The sequence below is a fragment of the Postia placenta genome (assembly GCF_002117355.1).
Source record: "Postia placenta MAD-698-R-SB12 unplaced genomic scaffold POSPLAscaffold_9, whole genome shotgun sequence".
NCBI classification, from domain to species: Eukaryota; Fungi; Basidiomycota; class Agaricomycetes; order Polyporales; family Adustoporiaceae; genus Rhodonia; species Rhodonia placenta.
Window position 1 is genome coordinate 1,824,441 of NW_020169840.1, and position 16,433 is coordinate 1,840,873.

At 56.8% G+C, this 16,433-nt stretch overlaps 7 protein-coding genes across 7 annotated transcripts; 2 read left to right on the forward strand and 5 right to left on the reverse strand.

Annotated features, from left to right (window-relative positions):
* Window positions 1-545: 545 nt before the first annotated feature.
* Window positions 546-3,149, reverse strand: POSPLADRAFT_1146954 (hypothetical protein; the record flags this gene model as incomplete). The annotated part of the gene is made up of 14 exons (XM_024486006.1): window positions 546-852; window positions 912-1,011; window positions 1,066-1,104; window positions 1,164-1,372; window positions 1,427-1,504; window positions 1,563-1,611; window positions 1,676-1,711; window positions 1,773-1,874; window positions 2,013-2,153; window positions 2,342-2,415; window positions 2,775-2,809; window positions 2,885-2,941; window positions 2,982-2,983; window positions 3,008-3,149. 14 exons carry the CDS (start codon window positions 3,147-3,149, stop codon window positions 546-548), a joined length of 1,371 nt encoding a protein of 456 aa, XP_024338075.1.
* Window positions 3,150-3,788: 639 nt separating this feature from the next.
* On the forward strand, window positions 3,789-5,281 carry POSPLADRAFT_1182429 (hypothetical protein). Its single transcript, XM_024488920.1, has 3 exons — window positions 3,789-4,221; window positions 4,284-4,604; window positions 4,662-5,281. Exons 1-3 carry the CDS (start codon window positions 3,811-3,813, stop codon window positions 5,016-5,018), a joined length of 1,089 nt encoding a protein of 362 aa, XP_024338076.1. The 5' UTR covers window positions 3,789-3,810; the 3' UTR covers window positions 5,019-5,281.
* Window positions 5,282-5,773: 492 nt separating this feature from the next.
* POSPLADRAFT_1146615 (hypothetical protein) lies at window positions 5,774-6,415 on the reverse strand (the record flags this gene model as incomplete). Its single annotated transcript, XM_024485957.1, has 2 exons — window positions 5,774-6,192; window positions 6,244-6,415. Coding segments are annotated over 2 exons (591 nt in total), but the record flags the coding sequence as incomplete, so codon positions are not given.
* A 699-nt stretch (window positions 6,416-7,114) lies between these two features.
* Window positions 7,115-9,024, reverse strand: POSPLADRAFT_1146409 (hypothetical protein; the record flags this gene model as incomplete). The annotated part of the gene is made up of 11 exons (XM_024485928.1): window positions 7,115-7,380; window positions 7,438-7,542; window positions 7,596-7,652; window positions 7,705-7,744; window positions 7,798-7,866; window positions 7,925-8,229; window positions 8,276-8,365; window positions 8,416-8,554; window positions 8,628-8,717; window positions 8,774-8,835; window positions 8,895-9,024. The coding sequence occupies 11 exons, from the start codon at window positions 9,022-9,024 to the stop codon at window positions 7,115-7,117; spliced, it is 1,353 nt and encodes a 450-aa protein (XP_024338078.1).
* Window positions 9,025-9,190: 166 nt separating this feature from the next.
* Window positions 9,191-10,730, reverse strand: POSPLADRAFT_1146869 (hypothetical protein; the record flags this gene model as incomplete). The annotated part of the gene is made up of 7 exons (XM_024485997.1): window positions 9,191-9,480; window positions 9,624-9,921; window positions 10,013-10,233; window positions 10,284-10,382; window positions 10,443-10,517; window positions 10,573-10,599; window positions 10,637-10,730. The coding sequence occupies 7 exons, from the start codon at window positions 10,728-10,730 to the stop codon at window positions 9,191-9,193; spliced, it is 1,104 nt and encodes a 367-aa protein (XP_024338079.1).
* A 421-nt stretch (window positions 10,731-11,151) lies between these two features.
* On the forward strand, window positions 11,152-14,219 carry POSPLADRAFT_1146923 (hypothetical protein; the record flags this gene model as incomplete). Its single annotated transcript, XM_024486004.1, has 11 exons — window positions 11,152-11,340; window positions 11,405-11,630; window positions 12,038-12,206; window positions 12,230-12,493; window positions 12,547-12,691; window positions 12,747-12,878; window positions 12,929-13,025; window positions 13,088-13,293; window positions 13,354-13,634; window positions 13,689-13,755; window positions 13,818-14,219. The coding sequence occupies 11 exons, from the start codon at window positions 11,152-11,154 to the stop codon at window positions 14,217-14,219; spliced, it is 2,178 nt and encodes a 725-aa protein (XP_024338080.1).
* On the reverse strand, window positions 14,215-16,423 carry POSPLADRAFT_1066513 (hypothetical protein; the record flags this gene model as incomplete). Its single annotated transcript, XM_024482084.1, has 4 exons — window positions 14,215-14,962; window positions 15,020-15,373; window positions 15,424-16,199; window positions 16,247-16,423. 4 exons carry the CDS (start codon window positions 16,421-16,423, stop codon window positions 14,386-14,388), a joined length of 1,884 nt encoding a protein of 627 aa, XP_024338081.1. The 3' UTR covers window positions 14,215-14,385.
* Between the last annotated feature and the right edge of the window lie 10 nt (window positions 16,424-16,433).

Sequence of the window (16,433 nt, forward strand, 5' to 3'; positions counted from 1 at the left end):
ATGAGTGTTTTGGTTTTTGGAACGCCGGCAGCGTTGGGGAGTTTCGACCTAATGTCGCGACTTAGGGTCGAGCGACAGGGGAAAACCAAATGCTGGGGGCGTTCGACTTATCTTACCGAAGCGATGGTGAGCTAGGCTCAAACCTAAGGCTAGGGACAAGTAAGTTAGCATTAGAAAGGTAAGTAAGTACATGGGCTTACTGACCTAGGGACAAGAGGTCGAAACTGAGGTCCCTAGGGCAGCAGAGGCCGGCTTATATACATGGGGAGGTTAGGGCAGGCTGTGCGCGTTGGTCCGTGCGCAGCTGGTCTGTGCGCAGCATGCCGACGCGGCCCCGGGGGCCGGTGAGTCAGAACGGCTGTGTCAGCGGGGCCCGAGCTGTGCCGTGCGCTGCCGCCCCATCTAATCTAATCGTACAGTAGATAGCGACGCGTCCATATCGGGCATGTAGTACAGAGGTCGCGGGTTCGAGCCCGCGAAAAGGAAAAAATTAAAAAACGGCTAGGCGCCGTACCAACTCGTGACATCAGCCCCACTTGTGGCATTCAGTCCTTCAGTGCTAGTTCTGTGCAACTGCTCCCTGCGTCGCCTTGTGATACGAAGTCGCCAGAGCGCTGCCAGATCATAGGATCTGGCGTCGTGGGTAACCATGAATCGTCAAGGCATCCACGGAAGGTGCCGTGTTCCACCCCCAAGGCATCCGTCTCAATGACGTGCGTGATCTTGGAAGCAGGAAGCCTGGACGAATCGCGGAGGGTTGTCAATATATCGGGTGAACTCGACTCTAGACCGAGGGCATGGCAAAGGGCTTGGAACTGGGGACGCAGCTCCCGCGGCGTCTTTGGCACCGTCCTGTGAATGCATCATGCCGATTCATTGGTGTGTGTGTCTTAGTGAGTGGGTGAGCTCACAGGATAGCGTTGGATTGCAGCACTGCAGATTGAAAAGGTGCACTCTCGCCTTCAGGAAGGTGGGAAGCGTGGTGCAGCAGCTGGTGCACCGAATGCGCCCCTGAGCACGGTAGGATCAGCGCCGTGCCACGAGTGCAATACCTACTCGGCGCACCTGCAGATAAACCAGTGATCTGAATATTGCTTGGATCGCCTGTACACAGCAGAAGCGCGAATGGGCATAAATACGACCACAGAAATATAAAATAGTACCTCCGAATTGCTCAATATTATCGCGAACCCACAGCAATGCGAGCCACTGGTCCTTGAAACCAAAGTTACCGGCCACCCGCGGTTCGTCGCAGGCAAGGAAGCCGAAGGCTGATAAGCGGTACCCGATATTGACCCAGACCTCGGAGCGTTCCGCTGACACATACTGCGCCTGGCCTTTCAGGCCATGCGGCGAGCCAAATTGCAAGAACCTACGAGACCTAAGTGAGCGCTAGTAAGGGCGGTTGGTTTCGATGATACATCACCCTCCGTGTATGTAGATTTTGACGGGGTGCTTCGACTCTGGTGTGGAATCGGGCGGTGACACGATATTTGCGAAGAGCCTATGTAATCACATGGTCAGTGTACTGCCCGTTGATCACAGGATATTTCAGTACATACGGATTCTCTGTCGGCTGCCCTAATCCGACTTTGTCCTCGAAAGGCGAGCCTGCATATCATACTCAGATAAACTCGGGCCCCAGAAAGTTTATAATTCGAAATATGGATCATACCAGCGGCCTGGCCATCGTTATTCGGTTGCGCACCATCTGTGCCCCACAAGTAATCAGCCTCAGCATCGCGGACAGCAGCATACTCTTTGTGGCTTACAGCTGCTTTCAAGGATGTACTCCTTATCCTCGTATCGATAGCTCGATGGCAGCGGCTCGGGGTCCTGGAATCGCTCTGGCGGCAGCGCATACGGAACCTCTGCTCACAATACAGTAATATGGCGCAGCATCGCGACATAGCAGCTTCGATTAGCCCGCGATGCAGACGGCGGAACAGGGGCGTGCGACTTGCCCAGGAAGACCGCAACGCCGTTGCGCGCGCGCCTGCCCCTGAGCGTACCGTATCGCGTCTGCACGCTGATACGATCGGGGGACTCCAGGAGCTCGTCTTGCAGGTGGACGCGGGACATGCGGGCGCGGGTGGTGGTGTAGAGGTGGCGCCTTGCCAGACCGGTTGAGCCGCAAGTGCCTGCCGCTATCGCTATCGGACCGTCAGTCAGGAGGTGGGGTATACGGAGGCTTTGGCCTAGAAGCTGGGACACCCCACGGGGCTGCGGCAACAAGCGTTGCGGGCGCATCTTGAACAGGTAAGATCTCATGTCTGCGGTGAGTAGTCGATGAACTCTGGACTGAGCCGTGCATGACTACATCCTCCGCGAATAAAATCACTGTTTATCATGTTCTCTTTCTTCGGAGTATTCACGGTAGGAAGCTTGCCGATGGCGGGCCTGGGCTGTTGCAGCCTGTAAAGGGGAAATTCCAGTATCGGACAGAACTCAGCTGCCACAAGCACTGCAACTCAATACTGTGGTGGAGCCGCTAAACTGAGAGAGGCACAAGCCGCGAAGCCGGGTTTGAATTCTATCTGCGTAGAAGCTAACACTACCGATGCATCGCCCGAACTGTCAGACACCGAGCAAATGTGCAATTCGACAGGAATGAATCGTCATGGCCTGTCAAACTTCATTCCGTTTGGGTAATTCATGGTGCACGGTGCCAGACTGGGGTGTATATTGGGTTATAAAATTGTCGCTTCGTTGTAATTCTGCGTCGTGTGTAGAGTCAAGAGTGGGTACCGAGACGCCCATATGGTAGCACTTACATCATAGCCCATACAATCTTGCGCATTGGCGTAGGCTACGTCCTCATTTGTCGGATCACCTCTCCGTTTATCGGACGCGCACCAGGCACGATTTTCTTACTCTCACGCACCCCAGCAATCGCAAGGTTGTGACGAATGATGACCCGAGCAGATGTGTACTCATAGATCTAATCGGGAGCAGCAAAATACTCAATTGATCGATCTTACAGCTCATTCCAAATTCATAGACCTACCCGAGAATGTCTGCGCGAAAGCGAGGTTGATGTGGAATTCAGAATCAATGTTCGGGACCATGGTCCCGACATCTGGACCCGGCCCAGTATCGTCATAGTCACAATTTGAGACTGTATGCCGTTGTTTCCAGGGCCCACCCATTTCCGCTTGAAGCCCGCTTACGCAAACATTGAGTGCAACAGGTCTGACGATATGGAATCAGCTGTGAGTTGTGGGTTAGTTAGAAGATTCATGTCATAGCAAAATGGGCTTGGACCAACCGGTCAGCATTTGACAACGCTTGATGAGTGTGTTTTTCAAGCAGCACACTCTAAGATGACAAGAACCTGGCGAGAGCATATCCGGGTTGCCATATTCCGCTCCTACCTTTTAGCGCATACCATAGCAGCATATCACGTCGCTGTGGAGCGCAAATACGTTCCGACAACAAAGGCACAGCGCACATGCGCAATGTCTGCCGCATCGATGGCAGATGAGATACGCTATTACGACATGTCTGAGATGGTAGATAGCTGCACCTCTCTGCTAGGCAAGCGGGCAGTTTAATACTGTTGAAGACCCTCAGATACACAGAATAGGGGGCGAAATATTAGTGTGGGGGAAAGGGCACAGCTTGGAGAGGCGCCGGGCTCTGGCCAAAGAACGCGATGGATCGAGCGACCGTGGGCGCCCATTATGAGTCTAAATTGCAAACCCGATATCACATGCAAGTGCAGCCACTCCGCCCGCCATTATATGAGCCCTTGCGCCTACGCCATCCTTATCTTTTTTCACCTACCTATCCCCCTCACCGTCGCCCACAATGTCCACGCAGACGACGGAATCGCCGAGCACCCCTGAGCTCACCGTCCTCACCCGCGTCGCCTCCATCCCTATCGTCGCGTCTTCGCTCAGCACCATCCACGAGACCCTCTCGACCAACGTACTTACGCGACACCCCTACACGACCGCACAAGGCATCTCCAAGTCCGCATTCAGCTACGCAGAGCCTCTTCAAAAACGTCTCGCACCCCTCCTTGTTCGCGCGGATGGCTATGCCAACGCGGGGCTAGACGCCGTCGAGTCGCGCTACCCGTACCCCTTCAAGACTTCGCCTGAGGATATTGTCAAAGATCTGAAAGGTCACAGCGACCACGCGAAGGAGGTCGCGAACAAGACCATTGATGAAAAAGTGAAGAGCCCCGCGTATTCCGTCGCACAGGGTATCGACCAGGTGTGCGCTCTCTAAACTCTGCCCATCCGATACCGGTGCACTAATTGCAGTCGGCACGACAGCGCTTTGCACCTATAGTAGACTACGTCGAAGTCGCGGTCAACAAGCTGCACGCGAACGACACCACAGAGCCCGCGCAGCCAATGCCGGATGCACAGTTCCAGTACCAGCGCGCATACAACCTCTCCATGGACCTCTCGGAGCAGCTCCGAACGTATTCCACGGAGCAGATCACGCAGCTGAAGGAGCACAATGCGCTCGTAAAGCGTGCGTCCGCGACGGCGCATGACCTCAGCCAGCTCGCCTCGACCAGCTACGGGACCGCGCAGCTCAAGGTCCAGACGCTGAGCGACACGATGCTCTCGGAGCTCCAGAGGATCCAGGTGCGTCGGGCCCCGCCGGGGAGCGTTCTACCCGTACTCATGCACCGGCTCACGCAGGCGACAACCGCGACGCTCCCGATCGCCGTGCAGGCATCTTTTCACGACGTCTCCGCGCAGATTTCGTCGACAATCACGGACCTCTCTGCCATCCTGACGGCGCCGGAGCCGCTCTCTGAGAAAATAAACAAGCTGCGGGACACCGTCCAGGACCGTGTGCACCCGGTGCTCGAGACGGCGACGGCGCGCGTGCAGGCGCTGCTCGGGTTCCTGAGGGTGCGTGCGGCCGAGAAGGCGGAAACTCTGGAGACGACAGCGAACGGCGCCGCAGCTGTGAACGGTAACGCATTTGTCAACGGCAATGGCAACGGCACGGCCAACGGCAACGGTACGGCCAACGGCAACGGCCATACGTGAGCAATGAGCATCGTACCCCCCTCTCAGTTGTGGATATATCTATTGCCTCACTTCCCCCCTCGACATCCTTTCTTGTTTTGTTCCTGTCGTCTACTCACCGTCTATACGTCTCTCATCTCTCACGATAGGTAGGATCCGGTCTCGATTGTTGTTTTAGATCCGCCCATAGACCTTGTACTCATACGTTCTAGCCCCCGCGACACCAAAACTTGTGTATAGTACTGGGACCTACCCATATCCAATGGAAGTTTTTGACACACGGACCTGGTGATCGATACACCCAGTACACGGTAAAGAGACTCCGTGCGTGCATTCGAGGCCCTCCTGTCGCTGGGCAATTGCTACTAAGTTGCCGCACTGTGACCTCGGCGATTCAACGGGTTTGTCTGGCAGGTGGTTGCCGATATCCAGCTTATCGGACAGAATAGGCTCTATTTCGTGTGCTGTGCTGACCCTGCTAGTCTGCTGAGGTGTCAATGACGCATCTGCCACCACTGCGACCTCCGTTACTGTCATCTTTGCCGCAGAGGTGAGCTCAACCATGGGATTTGTTCAGTAAGGAGCCACCGTTGGGTATTTGGTGGTTTGCAATAAACATGGACAATGTCAAGTGCGCCCTTCCCGCGAGTTTGGATTGACGAGTCAGTGAAGGTCATGCTCATTTTCTACGATCTCACTTCAATGGATTCATATCAGAATACAAAGTCAAGCAAAATGCAGGCCAGATTGAAAATGCCAAACAAATGTAACCATTGTTAGGTTTCGGCATAGCAAAGCAACAACACCAGGAGGAAAGCAATTACAAAGCAAAGACAACCTTGGAAGTGAACATGACGAGTCCCTACTGGAATCACATCACCTCCACCCAACGGCACTGTAGGAGCAACCAGAGAGGGTGCTTGCATGGGAGCCATGCATATAAATTCATGACCTTCTAGAAGGTCACCAAGACACCAGGTTCTATGCTCACAGACCTCCCTGAGTGCTGCCAGAGGCTCATCATGATCAACATAAAAGTTTGTAAAGACCAAGGATACGGTGCCCGGTACGAAGTCGCCCCCGAAAAGACTACCGTGGAGCTTGGCAGATTTCAAATAGTCAACCGTCGTACTACTGAGCACGTTCCGGGCATTCTCAGCAATGAAACCTGTATCCACGATGCTGATACAAGCACCTACATTCTCGTTGAATCACATTGTGGGACTGATAGAATGGACACACTCACCGGCAAGCTTAGCAAGAGCAGCGCATGCAGCAGGATGGGACGAGGCAAGCCCGACTACCGTGACCGAGTCAAACAAGCCAGAAGCCTTCAGACGCTGGAGGAGGACAGTCGCAATCGACTGCCGACGCTCGGAGGTGTCGACAACAAGCTGTGTGATCCAACCTACGGTGCGCTTCTCCGAACTCGGGCCTCAAGCACAAGTCAGCAACAAACACTAGGATTGCTCGAGTGTATCACATACCATCCGTAAGTTCCCATGTCGTAGCGAATGCATGTCCGACAAGTTTGGCACCAATATGACATGTCGATAGTATGGTGTGCTCAGGATCCAGGATCTCCCAGGCACTCAGACTTCAAGCGCGAGGCATTCATCTTGACTCGCGATTCTGTGGAATAGGATCAGCAGGATGCATGCAGCAGGGGGCGTGGACTCCATTTACTAGGTTCCAGTGGTTTAGATGCTTGATCCCCCCATATACCATAATGGGCGCTGAAGAGCTCAGCGCATTCTCTGAGCTGCCAATCCTCGACATCCACACCATTCGTAACACAGAAAGTCTGGGTTGTGGAAGATGTCAAGGGCGCTAGCGCAGGCATGATGATAGCAGATCCTGACTTGAACTGGCCGGAATAGACAGCGTGTGTGATTATATTCAGACTCCGATACGCTCCAGCTATGCTGGCCTGCTCTCTAATCATTGGTAGCAGCCAACTGGTCGGAAGAGCTAAACGTACGGGCCACCCCGAAATAATCTCCATAGGCGCAATAGTATTCGTCGGCGATGCCGTCCACGTCACATTATGCAGGCAATCGATAGGAATAAATAAATACCTCTAACCAACCATGATTCCCATCCTCCGCCCCACGGCATCACCTCCTCTCCCCAGGCGCGCGCTCGGCCCACTGGAACGAGTCCAAGCTCGACACCGAGCTGCGGAGCGGCTTGCCCTCGCCAGACACCGAGAGCCGCCCGAGGCTCGTGCGGCTGCTCGAGCGCGAGCGCGGCCCGCCGAAGCTGCCCGCGTCCGACGAGCGCGAGGACGACGAGCCGGACGCGGACGACGCGCGGCGGTGGCGCTGCATGCGCGTGGGGTCGATGTCGGGCAGCTGCGCGATGCGCGCGAAGAGCGAGAGCACTGCGGGAAAGGGTCAGCACAGGCGGCGCGGGCAGAGGAGCGCGAGTGCGTGCGGACCGTCGACGGTGGACACGATGCCTGTCAGGCTGCCCGTGCTCGTGGGCGGGAAAACGGGCGACGCGAGCGCGGGGTCGTCCGTCACGAAGAGCCGGTGCGAGTCGGCTGGTGGATGCACATTGGTGAGTGTGGCACGATGTTCCGCCAGGGATACTCACTGGCTAGGAGCTTCTGCATCGTGTAGTGCAGCGTAGTAGTGGGCGAGACGCTATAGACTGTTACGCATGCTCAGTTTGAATACTGTGAATGAATGTACGGAATCGATACCCGGGAACTTGTCAACACCATCCGTTGCACCGTCCGGCTCCTGCGTAGTTCGTCAGGACTACGCAAGCTGCATGCACAGAGGGGGTTCCTTACCTTGATGCGAGCCACAAACTGGTGCAGCGGCGTCGACAATATCTGATTGCTTTGCGCAGGCACGACGATCTATACTCGTGTCTCAGCCGACGGCGCCTCACCTTCGCCGACAGAACCGCCGACGCACCTTGCCGATATCAGACACGCTAACCGCACTAAGGAGGTTCCCCGTCTCCTCCTCAATAACGGCGATCGTGCTGACGCCCTGCTCGCTCATCAGCTGCATCGCGTCGAGCACGGTGTCCGCCGAGCGTGCGGCGACGACGGACATGTACAGGTACATGGATGGCAGCGCGAGCGAGCTGAGCGGGTTGGTGAGATAGCGCAGGAAGGCGGCGTTCTGCTGCGCATAGGATGTGAACCACGCGAGCAGCCGGTTATCCGAGACCATGCCTAGGTATTCGGAGGAGGGTGACTCGGCCTGGATGAGAACTGTGTGACGTCAGACAGTGTATGAGGAGTGGGGATATGCACGTACCTCTGTGTGCGCCTCGCGCAACGACGCCCATTACAGAGAGGAGCGTCGCGTCGTAAGGCAACGTCTCCAGCGGGTTCTTCTCGGAAAGGTCTGAACACTGGGCGTCAACGTCGATGATGCCGGAGGAGGGGAGCACTTACTGCTGACAAGGTGGACGGGCACCTTGCCCTCCTTCGCGGCAGCTAGGATTTCCTGTATGCGCGGCTTCTCGCGCAACTCGTCCGAGGCGAGCTTATGTCGAGTTGCCGCGAATGTGAGGAAGGCGTTGACATCGGAGAACTTTCAGCGTGGCGTTAGGATCTGAATGTGTATGTACATGGCTGGGACGACACGCGCGGCCCATACTACTCACGTCGAAGAGGCCTTGGTAGGGACCGGCGCTCGGGGAAGTGCCCGAACTGCTGTTCACGGCAACGCAAGCAAGGTCCTTGGAAAGCAAGAGCTGACGGCATAGTGACGGGTCATCGCGACGTCGCGTAGCCGCGAGGAAGCACTCACATCACAGGCGTCTTCGACGGTGGTGTCCGCGTCGACCGCAACGACCGGGGAGTCAATGAGATCTGCGTCGGCGGGGTAAGCGACGCCGGATCAGACGAGGGAGAAGCTGTCGAGACCGCACCGCGGGCGAGAACCTGCTGCCACGCCCCGACCCAATGGTCCGAGTCTGAGTTCGGAGCGGCGGCGAAGACGAGGGGAGACTCGCTGCGGCTGCTGGTGCTGGATGCGGAGAGACGCTTGCGCAGGGACATGGTCGCGGTGGGGGGTCAAGTTGCACGCGCACACTTGCGAGGGGACGGGAGTGCGCGGCGGGCGCGCGGTGGGAGGCTGCATGTAAAAGTTGGGTAAAGGACGGGTGGGATGGAGCGCCATGGACGTCCCAGAGCTTCACTTGTACGTAACAACGATAAGATTAGATTAGATCTCTTCTCGATCAACATCCACATCGACCTCCGTCTCCAACTCCGGCGTGTCTCCTGCGCGCTGCCGCACCAGGGCCACCGCCGTCCGCCGCAGCTTGTCCGACCGCTGCGACGACGGCACCGCAAATCCTCCCGCACACACCACCAGCCGCTTCCGGTCCGCCACCTCCGCCTGCGTCGTCGTCCCCGGCGCAGACACCACCTGCACAATCCCCTGCGTCTCGATGTTGTGGATCTCTATCGTCTCGTTCGGCAGCAGCGTGGTGATGTACGGGTAGTCCAGGCCTGCGCGACGTCATCCATCCGTGAGAAGACGTGTCATACAATGGCGGCCCGCAGCTGCATCTGGCGCGACGCGGGTCGCGTGAGGCCCGCGTAGCGCCCGCCACAGCGCGCGGGCCAGAAGACCTGAGGGTAGAGCCACTCACACACCGACTCAGGGTAGCTCGGCCAATCCAGCGTGCCCCGTACCGGATCGCCGTCGCCGGTTATGAACACGCCGAGCGTGCTTGCGCCGGTCCACGACAGTATGAGGAACTCGTTCTCGCTGATGACCGTGATGAACGGCCTCAGTGCGACGTCGCTCTCCGCCTGGTTGATAGGCAGCACAGGGAACATGGTGGCAGAGTCGAGGTCGATCAGGTTGTACGTGTTCTGGTTGTCCGCGACGCACAGCGAGCGGCCGCTGCGTCTGGCCAGGAGCCCGCCGTTGGGCAGGGGGATCTCCTGAGGCACGGGAGCATTAGTCGCGGAATGACATACAACGCGGAGCGTAACAGGCTCGGACTGAGTCCGAAGAAGCTTGCAGAGTGTTCACCTTCTGGAAGAATAGACGTTCTCGGAGACTGTACAGCGCGATCGTGTTTCGCTTGATCACACAGAACTCAACTGCATCTGCGGGCTGGGAAGGATCCGAGCGGACCGGACGACGCAGATGCTGCTCATCCACGGCAATGGTTACCACGTTCCGTATTGGCTTAATGACAGTCGGGGGCATCAGCTCGAGAAATGGCAGCTTGTATATGGATACTTGATGGTCTATGGGCCCGTAAGCGCACAGAATGGAAGGAAGCCGAAGGCATGCATACCAGCGAGCACGAGGGCGGCCGATAGGCCAGGGAGGAGGACGATCTCCTGCACGGGTCGCTCGTGCGTGACGTTCTGCCGCGACAGAAGGGTGTACGAATCTGGCTAGTGAGGCTGTAAGCCACTGAGGGCCTGTCCGCGCCGCCGGAAAGGAAAGCAACGCACGGCATGTGGATTGGCTTGCAGCGCATACCGAAGCAGCTCCCCGTTAGTGCAGCCGATGTATATTTCAGAACCTGGGAGAGTGTATGGGTGTGCATTACGACAGGTCTAAGGTGGACGAGTATTCACCGAATGCTTGGGCGCAACGTATTTGTACTCCTGTCAATGTTGCAGGGCCCGTTTACATGCGCACTAAAGAATAACTTACGGTCACCTATTGTTCTCTCGACGAGAGGCTGCAGCTGGTACGGTGGTACGTCCACCGGATTCGTTAGCGCATGGCTCATAGCTCGCGTTGTGAGATTTTGTCAGGCACTTCTGTCCTGCACTGAATAGTCTATATGCGAGAAGGCAGGTCGTAGTGGCCGACGCGTCGCTGAAGCGCCCATCCGCCACCGCATGATGCATACAGGCGCCCATACACTTAATGGGCGCCTGTCGAGTGCGTCCGTCCCCTCGACTCGGATGTCCTCGGCGTCGGGACTACTCTCATTCATATTTACGTTCTCGAGTCTGCGGTGCTGAATACGCTCTGTGCAGCGCTGCTTTGTGAACTTATACAACTGGGACATCTACGAGTCTGCCTCTCCAAACTATCCGCGATCTCAGTGCATACACCTCTCTTGGGCTATCGTCGTGTCGTGGACTCGTCGCTGCGTCCACTTTACCTAGCCTGTGGTGATTGAAACTGGCTTCTGGGGACTAAAGATGCAGCCGTCGCTCTCTCGCGCAAATGTTCTCATCCTCGGGTCCAGTTCTGTGCAAGCTCTCGTCCCGTCTACCCTGATAGCACAAGCGGACGCTCTGCTCGACGCGCACAGACTGGAGGATGTGGCAGACCTCGCCGACCAGCAGCGCAAGAAGCTCCAAGCCATGGCCCACGTCGACCAACACGAGGTACGGTCGTCTCACGTCCACTGCCACATCCGCGCCCCTAAGCATGCGCCCCCTCGATCTTTAGACGGAGGAGCTGTGCTATGTCTACCAGCGGCTCGGCTTCCAGTGTCTCACCGAGACGCTCTTCGACGACGCGGGGAGGCATCTCTTCGCGGGCGAGCTGGACCCGCGGGTGCTCATTAGCTACTACCCCGACCTGCGCGGCGCGATATTCGGCGACTTCGACACCGTAGACGTGTTCGCCGGAGTCGCAGAGCATATGCCGAGGGAGCAGGCGATAGACGATATCAGTAAGCACCATTGCTCCTGGCTTCCCGTTGCCTGCTTCTACACCCTTTTATATGCGGCTCATGCTGTTTAACTACGTGCGGGCCGGACATGAGAATATTTGCTCTGAAGTTATACTTTCGTTTCTATTTACGTTCAATGCGTTGCTGCGGCGCGCATCAGCAGTCTGACACTGCTGTTGATGGAGACTGTGACTATGACTGGTTTCTCGAAGGCACTTTCGATTGCAGTCGCCGGGTAGGCCAGCATATCCATATCCGTTCGTTCTTCACAATTTCACAGCCCGACCTGCACTCGCAGCGAGGGTCTGTCTCTCCATACACCGGGTGTCCTCCGTTTTCTTGCTTCTTGTAGTACACCCCATGGGCTTACTTTCCCGCGCTCCGCCTCTTGTCGGGACTGATTACAGTTGCTGCAAACTTAGTCAGGAACTACTCCCCGCACCTCGCGCCAAACACGCGCACCGCGGCTCCGACGATCGAGCTGCGCAACATCCTGAACATGACCGCGCGGGACATGCTCGAGGCGTATCTGCGCAAGTGGCGGCGTAAGGCGAAGCTGGAGGACGCCAGCTGTCTGTCGAATTCGCCTGTGCTCAGAGCGGTACGCGGCCGTGCATACGCTGGCTTCTGGGACTGACGCTGACATCGATCGCTCACTCGCTGCAGGCCGTGGACACCGTCCTCGCAAAGCTGTACGCCGCACATGACAAGAATAGCGAGCTGCACGAGCTGCTCAGCCAGGAGAACTACATCGTCCTCACCGAGATTGAGCCTGTGCTCCAGCAGACCCGCCGGTACAACGCACTGTGCAACCTATACCAGCAGAGTGGGGACGACGCCAAGCTGCTTGAGTCGTGGGCGAAGTAAGAGACGTCACGACTCATATGCATGCACCACCTATATCTCATCCCTGCAGGCTGGTTAATGGGGAGTGGACCGCCGGTGATGTTCCCGACCCATTATCAAAAATGTTTGCGCTGCTCAGCGAGAAGCGAGATCGGGCGCTGATCCAGCAATGGGGGATTTGGTTGACAAAACGAGACCCAGATCGTGCGCTGAAGGTTAGAATGCCACGTCAATTCTGGCTGTTACATGCTCATCGCTCTGCGCGGGTAGCTGCTCATGTCTGTCAATTCGGGCAAACGCACCCCCGAGGACGACCGTTCGCTCCTTCAGCAGCTTCACGATGCAGATGCCTCGGCCGGGCAGCGGTATCTCGAATACCTCGTGCTCCAAAAGCGCAGCCTCGTGCGTGCCGATCGTTCCACTTTCGCTCAGAGTTTGGACCTCTTCTGCAGGACCCAGAGCTTCACATGCAGCTCGCGATGTCATGTGTCAAACAGCTTCTCAACTGTCTTTTGAACGAGTCTACCGTTAAACTCTGGCGAGCGAAAGGTATCGTCCGATCCTTATACCTCTAGTATCCTCCGCGAAGCTCACTAAAACGTGCCGCCCAGCATCATCGTACTCGTCGAGCAGAAACGACTCGTCATTCCTGTCCTATTTCGCCTCCACTACACCGGACTCGGTGCAGACGCGAATGCGGCTCCAAACGGTCCTGTTCCTCCAGGGCTCTCCTTTATATAACCCGCAAGCCATCCGCGACCGCCTTGTTGAGCACCAGAAGATCCTACGATTGGAGCTAGCTATCTTGGATGGCAAGGTCTGTCTACTTCTGCTGCCTCGGGCGCAAGCGCGCACTGATGACTTCTGCTACTCCCAGCTCGGCGAACATCGCGCTGCATTGACGTCCCTTGTGCACGACCTCAAAGATACCACTTCAGCTGAGATATACTGCACTCTTGGCGGCGAGGTTGTGCCAGCCAAGACAGCACAGTCGCTGGGTGAGCGATTCAGTCTCCAGGCATGGGCATCGTTGCTGGTCCCGACGATATCGGGCAAACAAAGACCTGGCGCTGTACCGATGAGCAGGCCTGTGACTGTCGACAGTGACCTCAAGAAGAGCCTTATACGGATACTGCTTGAGGTGTACCTCAGCGAAGGGTGAGTGATCAGAGTTATTGAGACATCATTCATGTCTCACCTTGAACGTCATAGCGAGGCTGCCGCGGAGCGTACTGCACGATTCCTCAATGCACAGGCCATGAACCTGGATGTCCTGGACGTGCGTTCTTCTTAGATGTGTGTTGCGATGTACCCTGGCTTACATGGCCTTTATCACCGCAGGTGGCGTCTCTCATTCCACCAGATTGGCCACTGCGCATATTATCGACGTTTGTGGCCCGTTCTCTCCGTCGGACGCTGCACGCAAGACATGAGGGCCAGATCGTCAAAGCGTTGTCTGCCGCAGAGAACTTAGTTGTTGCCGAGCGGACATGGCTTGTCCAGCGCGAAGAAGGGGCCATCATCGAGGAAGCCGCGGACGATGATGAGGCTGACGAAGGCCTTGCGGACGAGAAGCTGGACGAAAAGGGCGTGCCCATGTCCTTCGACGAGAAGGCTTCTTTGCGCGCGACAGGCCTCGTCAATGGCACGCATGGCGAAGACGAAGCTGTGGAGATCGACCCAACGCATAAAGAGACGAACCTTCGGACAAATCTAGATACAGGCACGGAGACCGGTACATAGTAGCCTCGGATATGTGATTTATTGCTACAGCTTGGTTGGACAAGTATACTACGTCTAGATTATAGTGGTATCTCCCAGCGCGCCGGACCTTTTCCGGGCAACCAAGGGGAGGTTGAATCCCCGCTGGTGCGCTATCATTTTGATGTTACAAGCTGACACATCACCGCTATGCTGCGGGATGCTCTGCTGTCGCCTCTGCCGCCAATAGCGCTTGCTCGAAGCCTTGTAGCAGCGTGGCCCTATCCTCCATCCCAACGCTCACGCGCACAAGACCCTCCTCGACACCATACCCCGCTGCCCACTCTAGCTCGGCATAGTGAGCTAGGATCGTGTACGGGGACGCGAGCGTAAAGTTCGTCCCCAAGCTCGGACCCTTGTAGCAGGGCAGCGTGTCGTAGAACGCATGCGACGCGGCCAGCGTCGTAAACATGACCGAGAACAGCCCGCCGTACCCGCCTCCGGGCAGCCGACAGCGCTCGTAGTTATCTGGCGTTACCCATTTCGGGTACAGCACGTCCTTTACGACGGCACGCGCGGGGATAGGGGACGCCACGAGCGACCGTTTGCGAAGGAGCTCGCAGACAGCAAGCGTGTTATCGTCAATGATCCTGATGCGTCGCCTGAAATCGCGCGAGTTGCGCTCCATATATATCGCGTCCTCGTCGAAGTACGAGTCCTCGTATGTCTGCACCATGTGCGCCTTCAGCGCGGCGTAGTGCCGGCCCTTCGGATTGAGGACAACGCTATAAAACGAATGAGTGTCGGAGACCAGTACGTGTGAGCAGATGCGCATAGCTCACCTGCCACCCATGACATTCGCGTCGCCGCTGAAGACCTTGCTTAGGCTGCTAACGACGATATCCGCGTATGGCAGCACTTCTACGTTGACGAAGTTTCCAATCGTCTCGTCCACGACGATTAGAAAGTCGTACTTGTCTGCTAAAGCTCGCAGCCGCCCCAGGTGTGGCGTACGCAGCAGAGGATTGCTCGGGAACTCGGCGAACAATGCGAGCGCGGGCGGCCCTTCCGACTGTGCGGCTTCGCGTTCGAGGATTATCTCGAGCTCGTCAATGTCCTTGTCCAGGCCGTGTCCCAAGAAATGGCAGCCAGGACCCCACTTCTGCAAGATCTTGAGCGTGTCGGTGTATGGGAACCTATGATCTAATCAACAACCCGCGAGCAGAGAACGAGACCATATACGTACCCGAAACAAATGCTCTTCGCCACAGGCCGCACGCCAAGCGCCAATTGGTGTGCACTCCAAATCGCCGACATGCCTGTGGAGAACATAAAGACATCATCCTCTGTTACGCTCTCAACACCACGCGTGCTTGGCCCTAACTCGACGTCCTGCCCGCCAGCCGCTGACCAGTCGTTCGGGCTGTCGTGTACCAGCACACCTGCGATTCGTCTGCGGAGGGCCCTCTTCGCCGCTGCCGCTGACTCAAGTGGTAGGTTGCGACCATAGCGCTCCTCAACATACACACTCTGGTCCGCGCTAAGTGCCTCATCTATAGCCTTCACCACTGGCTCGCGCTGGAGATGATTCGGGGATGTAGGTGACGATGGTGGGGATCTACCGAAGCTTTTCGCAGAGTAATGGCGATTGGGGGCCTTAACCGGCGGGCGAGCGAATGCGGGCTTGGGAGATGCCGGAGATTCCTGCGGTAGCATGGAGAGACACCGTTCTGCTCGTCGGCTGGAGATACACAGCCCTGTGTGCTGCCAGAACTGCTTCGCGAGAGGGAAGTGCTCCGCAGGGAACAAGACAATGTGCAACTCGATGCATGAGGAGTTAGGGGCATCCTGCTGGTCCTCAGGGCAGATGAGAAACTGGACGAGACGCACAGGCACCGCTGCTCCAGTCTGCGAGGATCGGTCGATCATGAAGGCGCGACATGCCTCTGCGACCTTGTGAGTAGGACAAAGCAGACAGCGCTCGCCGTATACGCCAAATTTCTGTACGCATATTTCTGCTAGCTGAACGTATTCAGTATCCAGTAGTGGGCGGGTACATCGCTACTCACTTTTTGAGTGCTGCGATGAATGAAAAAGCGTGGGTAGCCTGTGACCATTACGTCCAACACTCGTTTATCGCCCTCCTCATAGCTGATATTGTCTTGCCATGTCGGAAGCGAGACAGAGATAGCGTGCGCGGTGAAGGGGGGTACAGATGCGCCGAGCGTGAGCTGCTGGCTGCTCATGGTAGTGGTA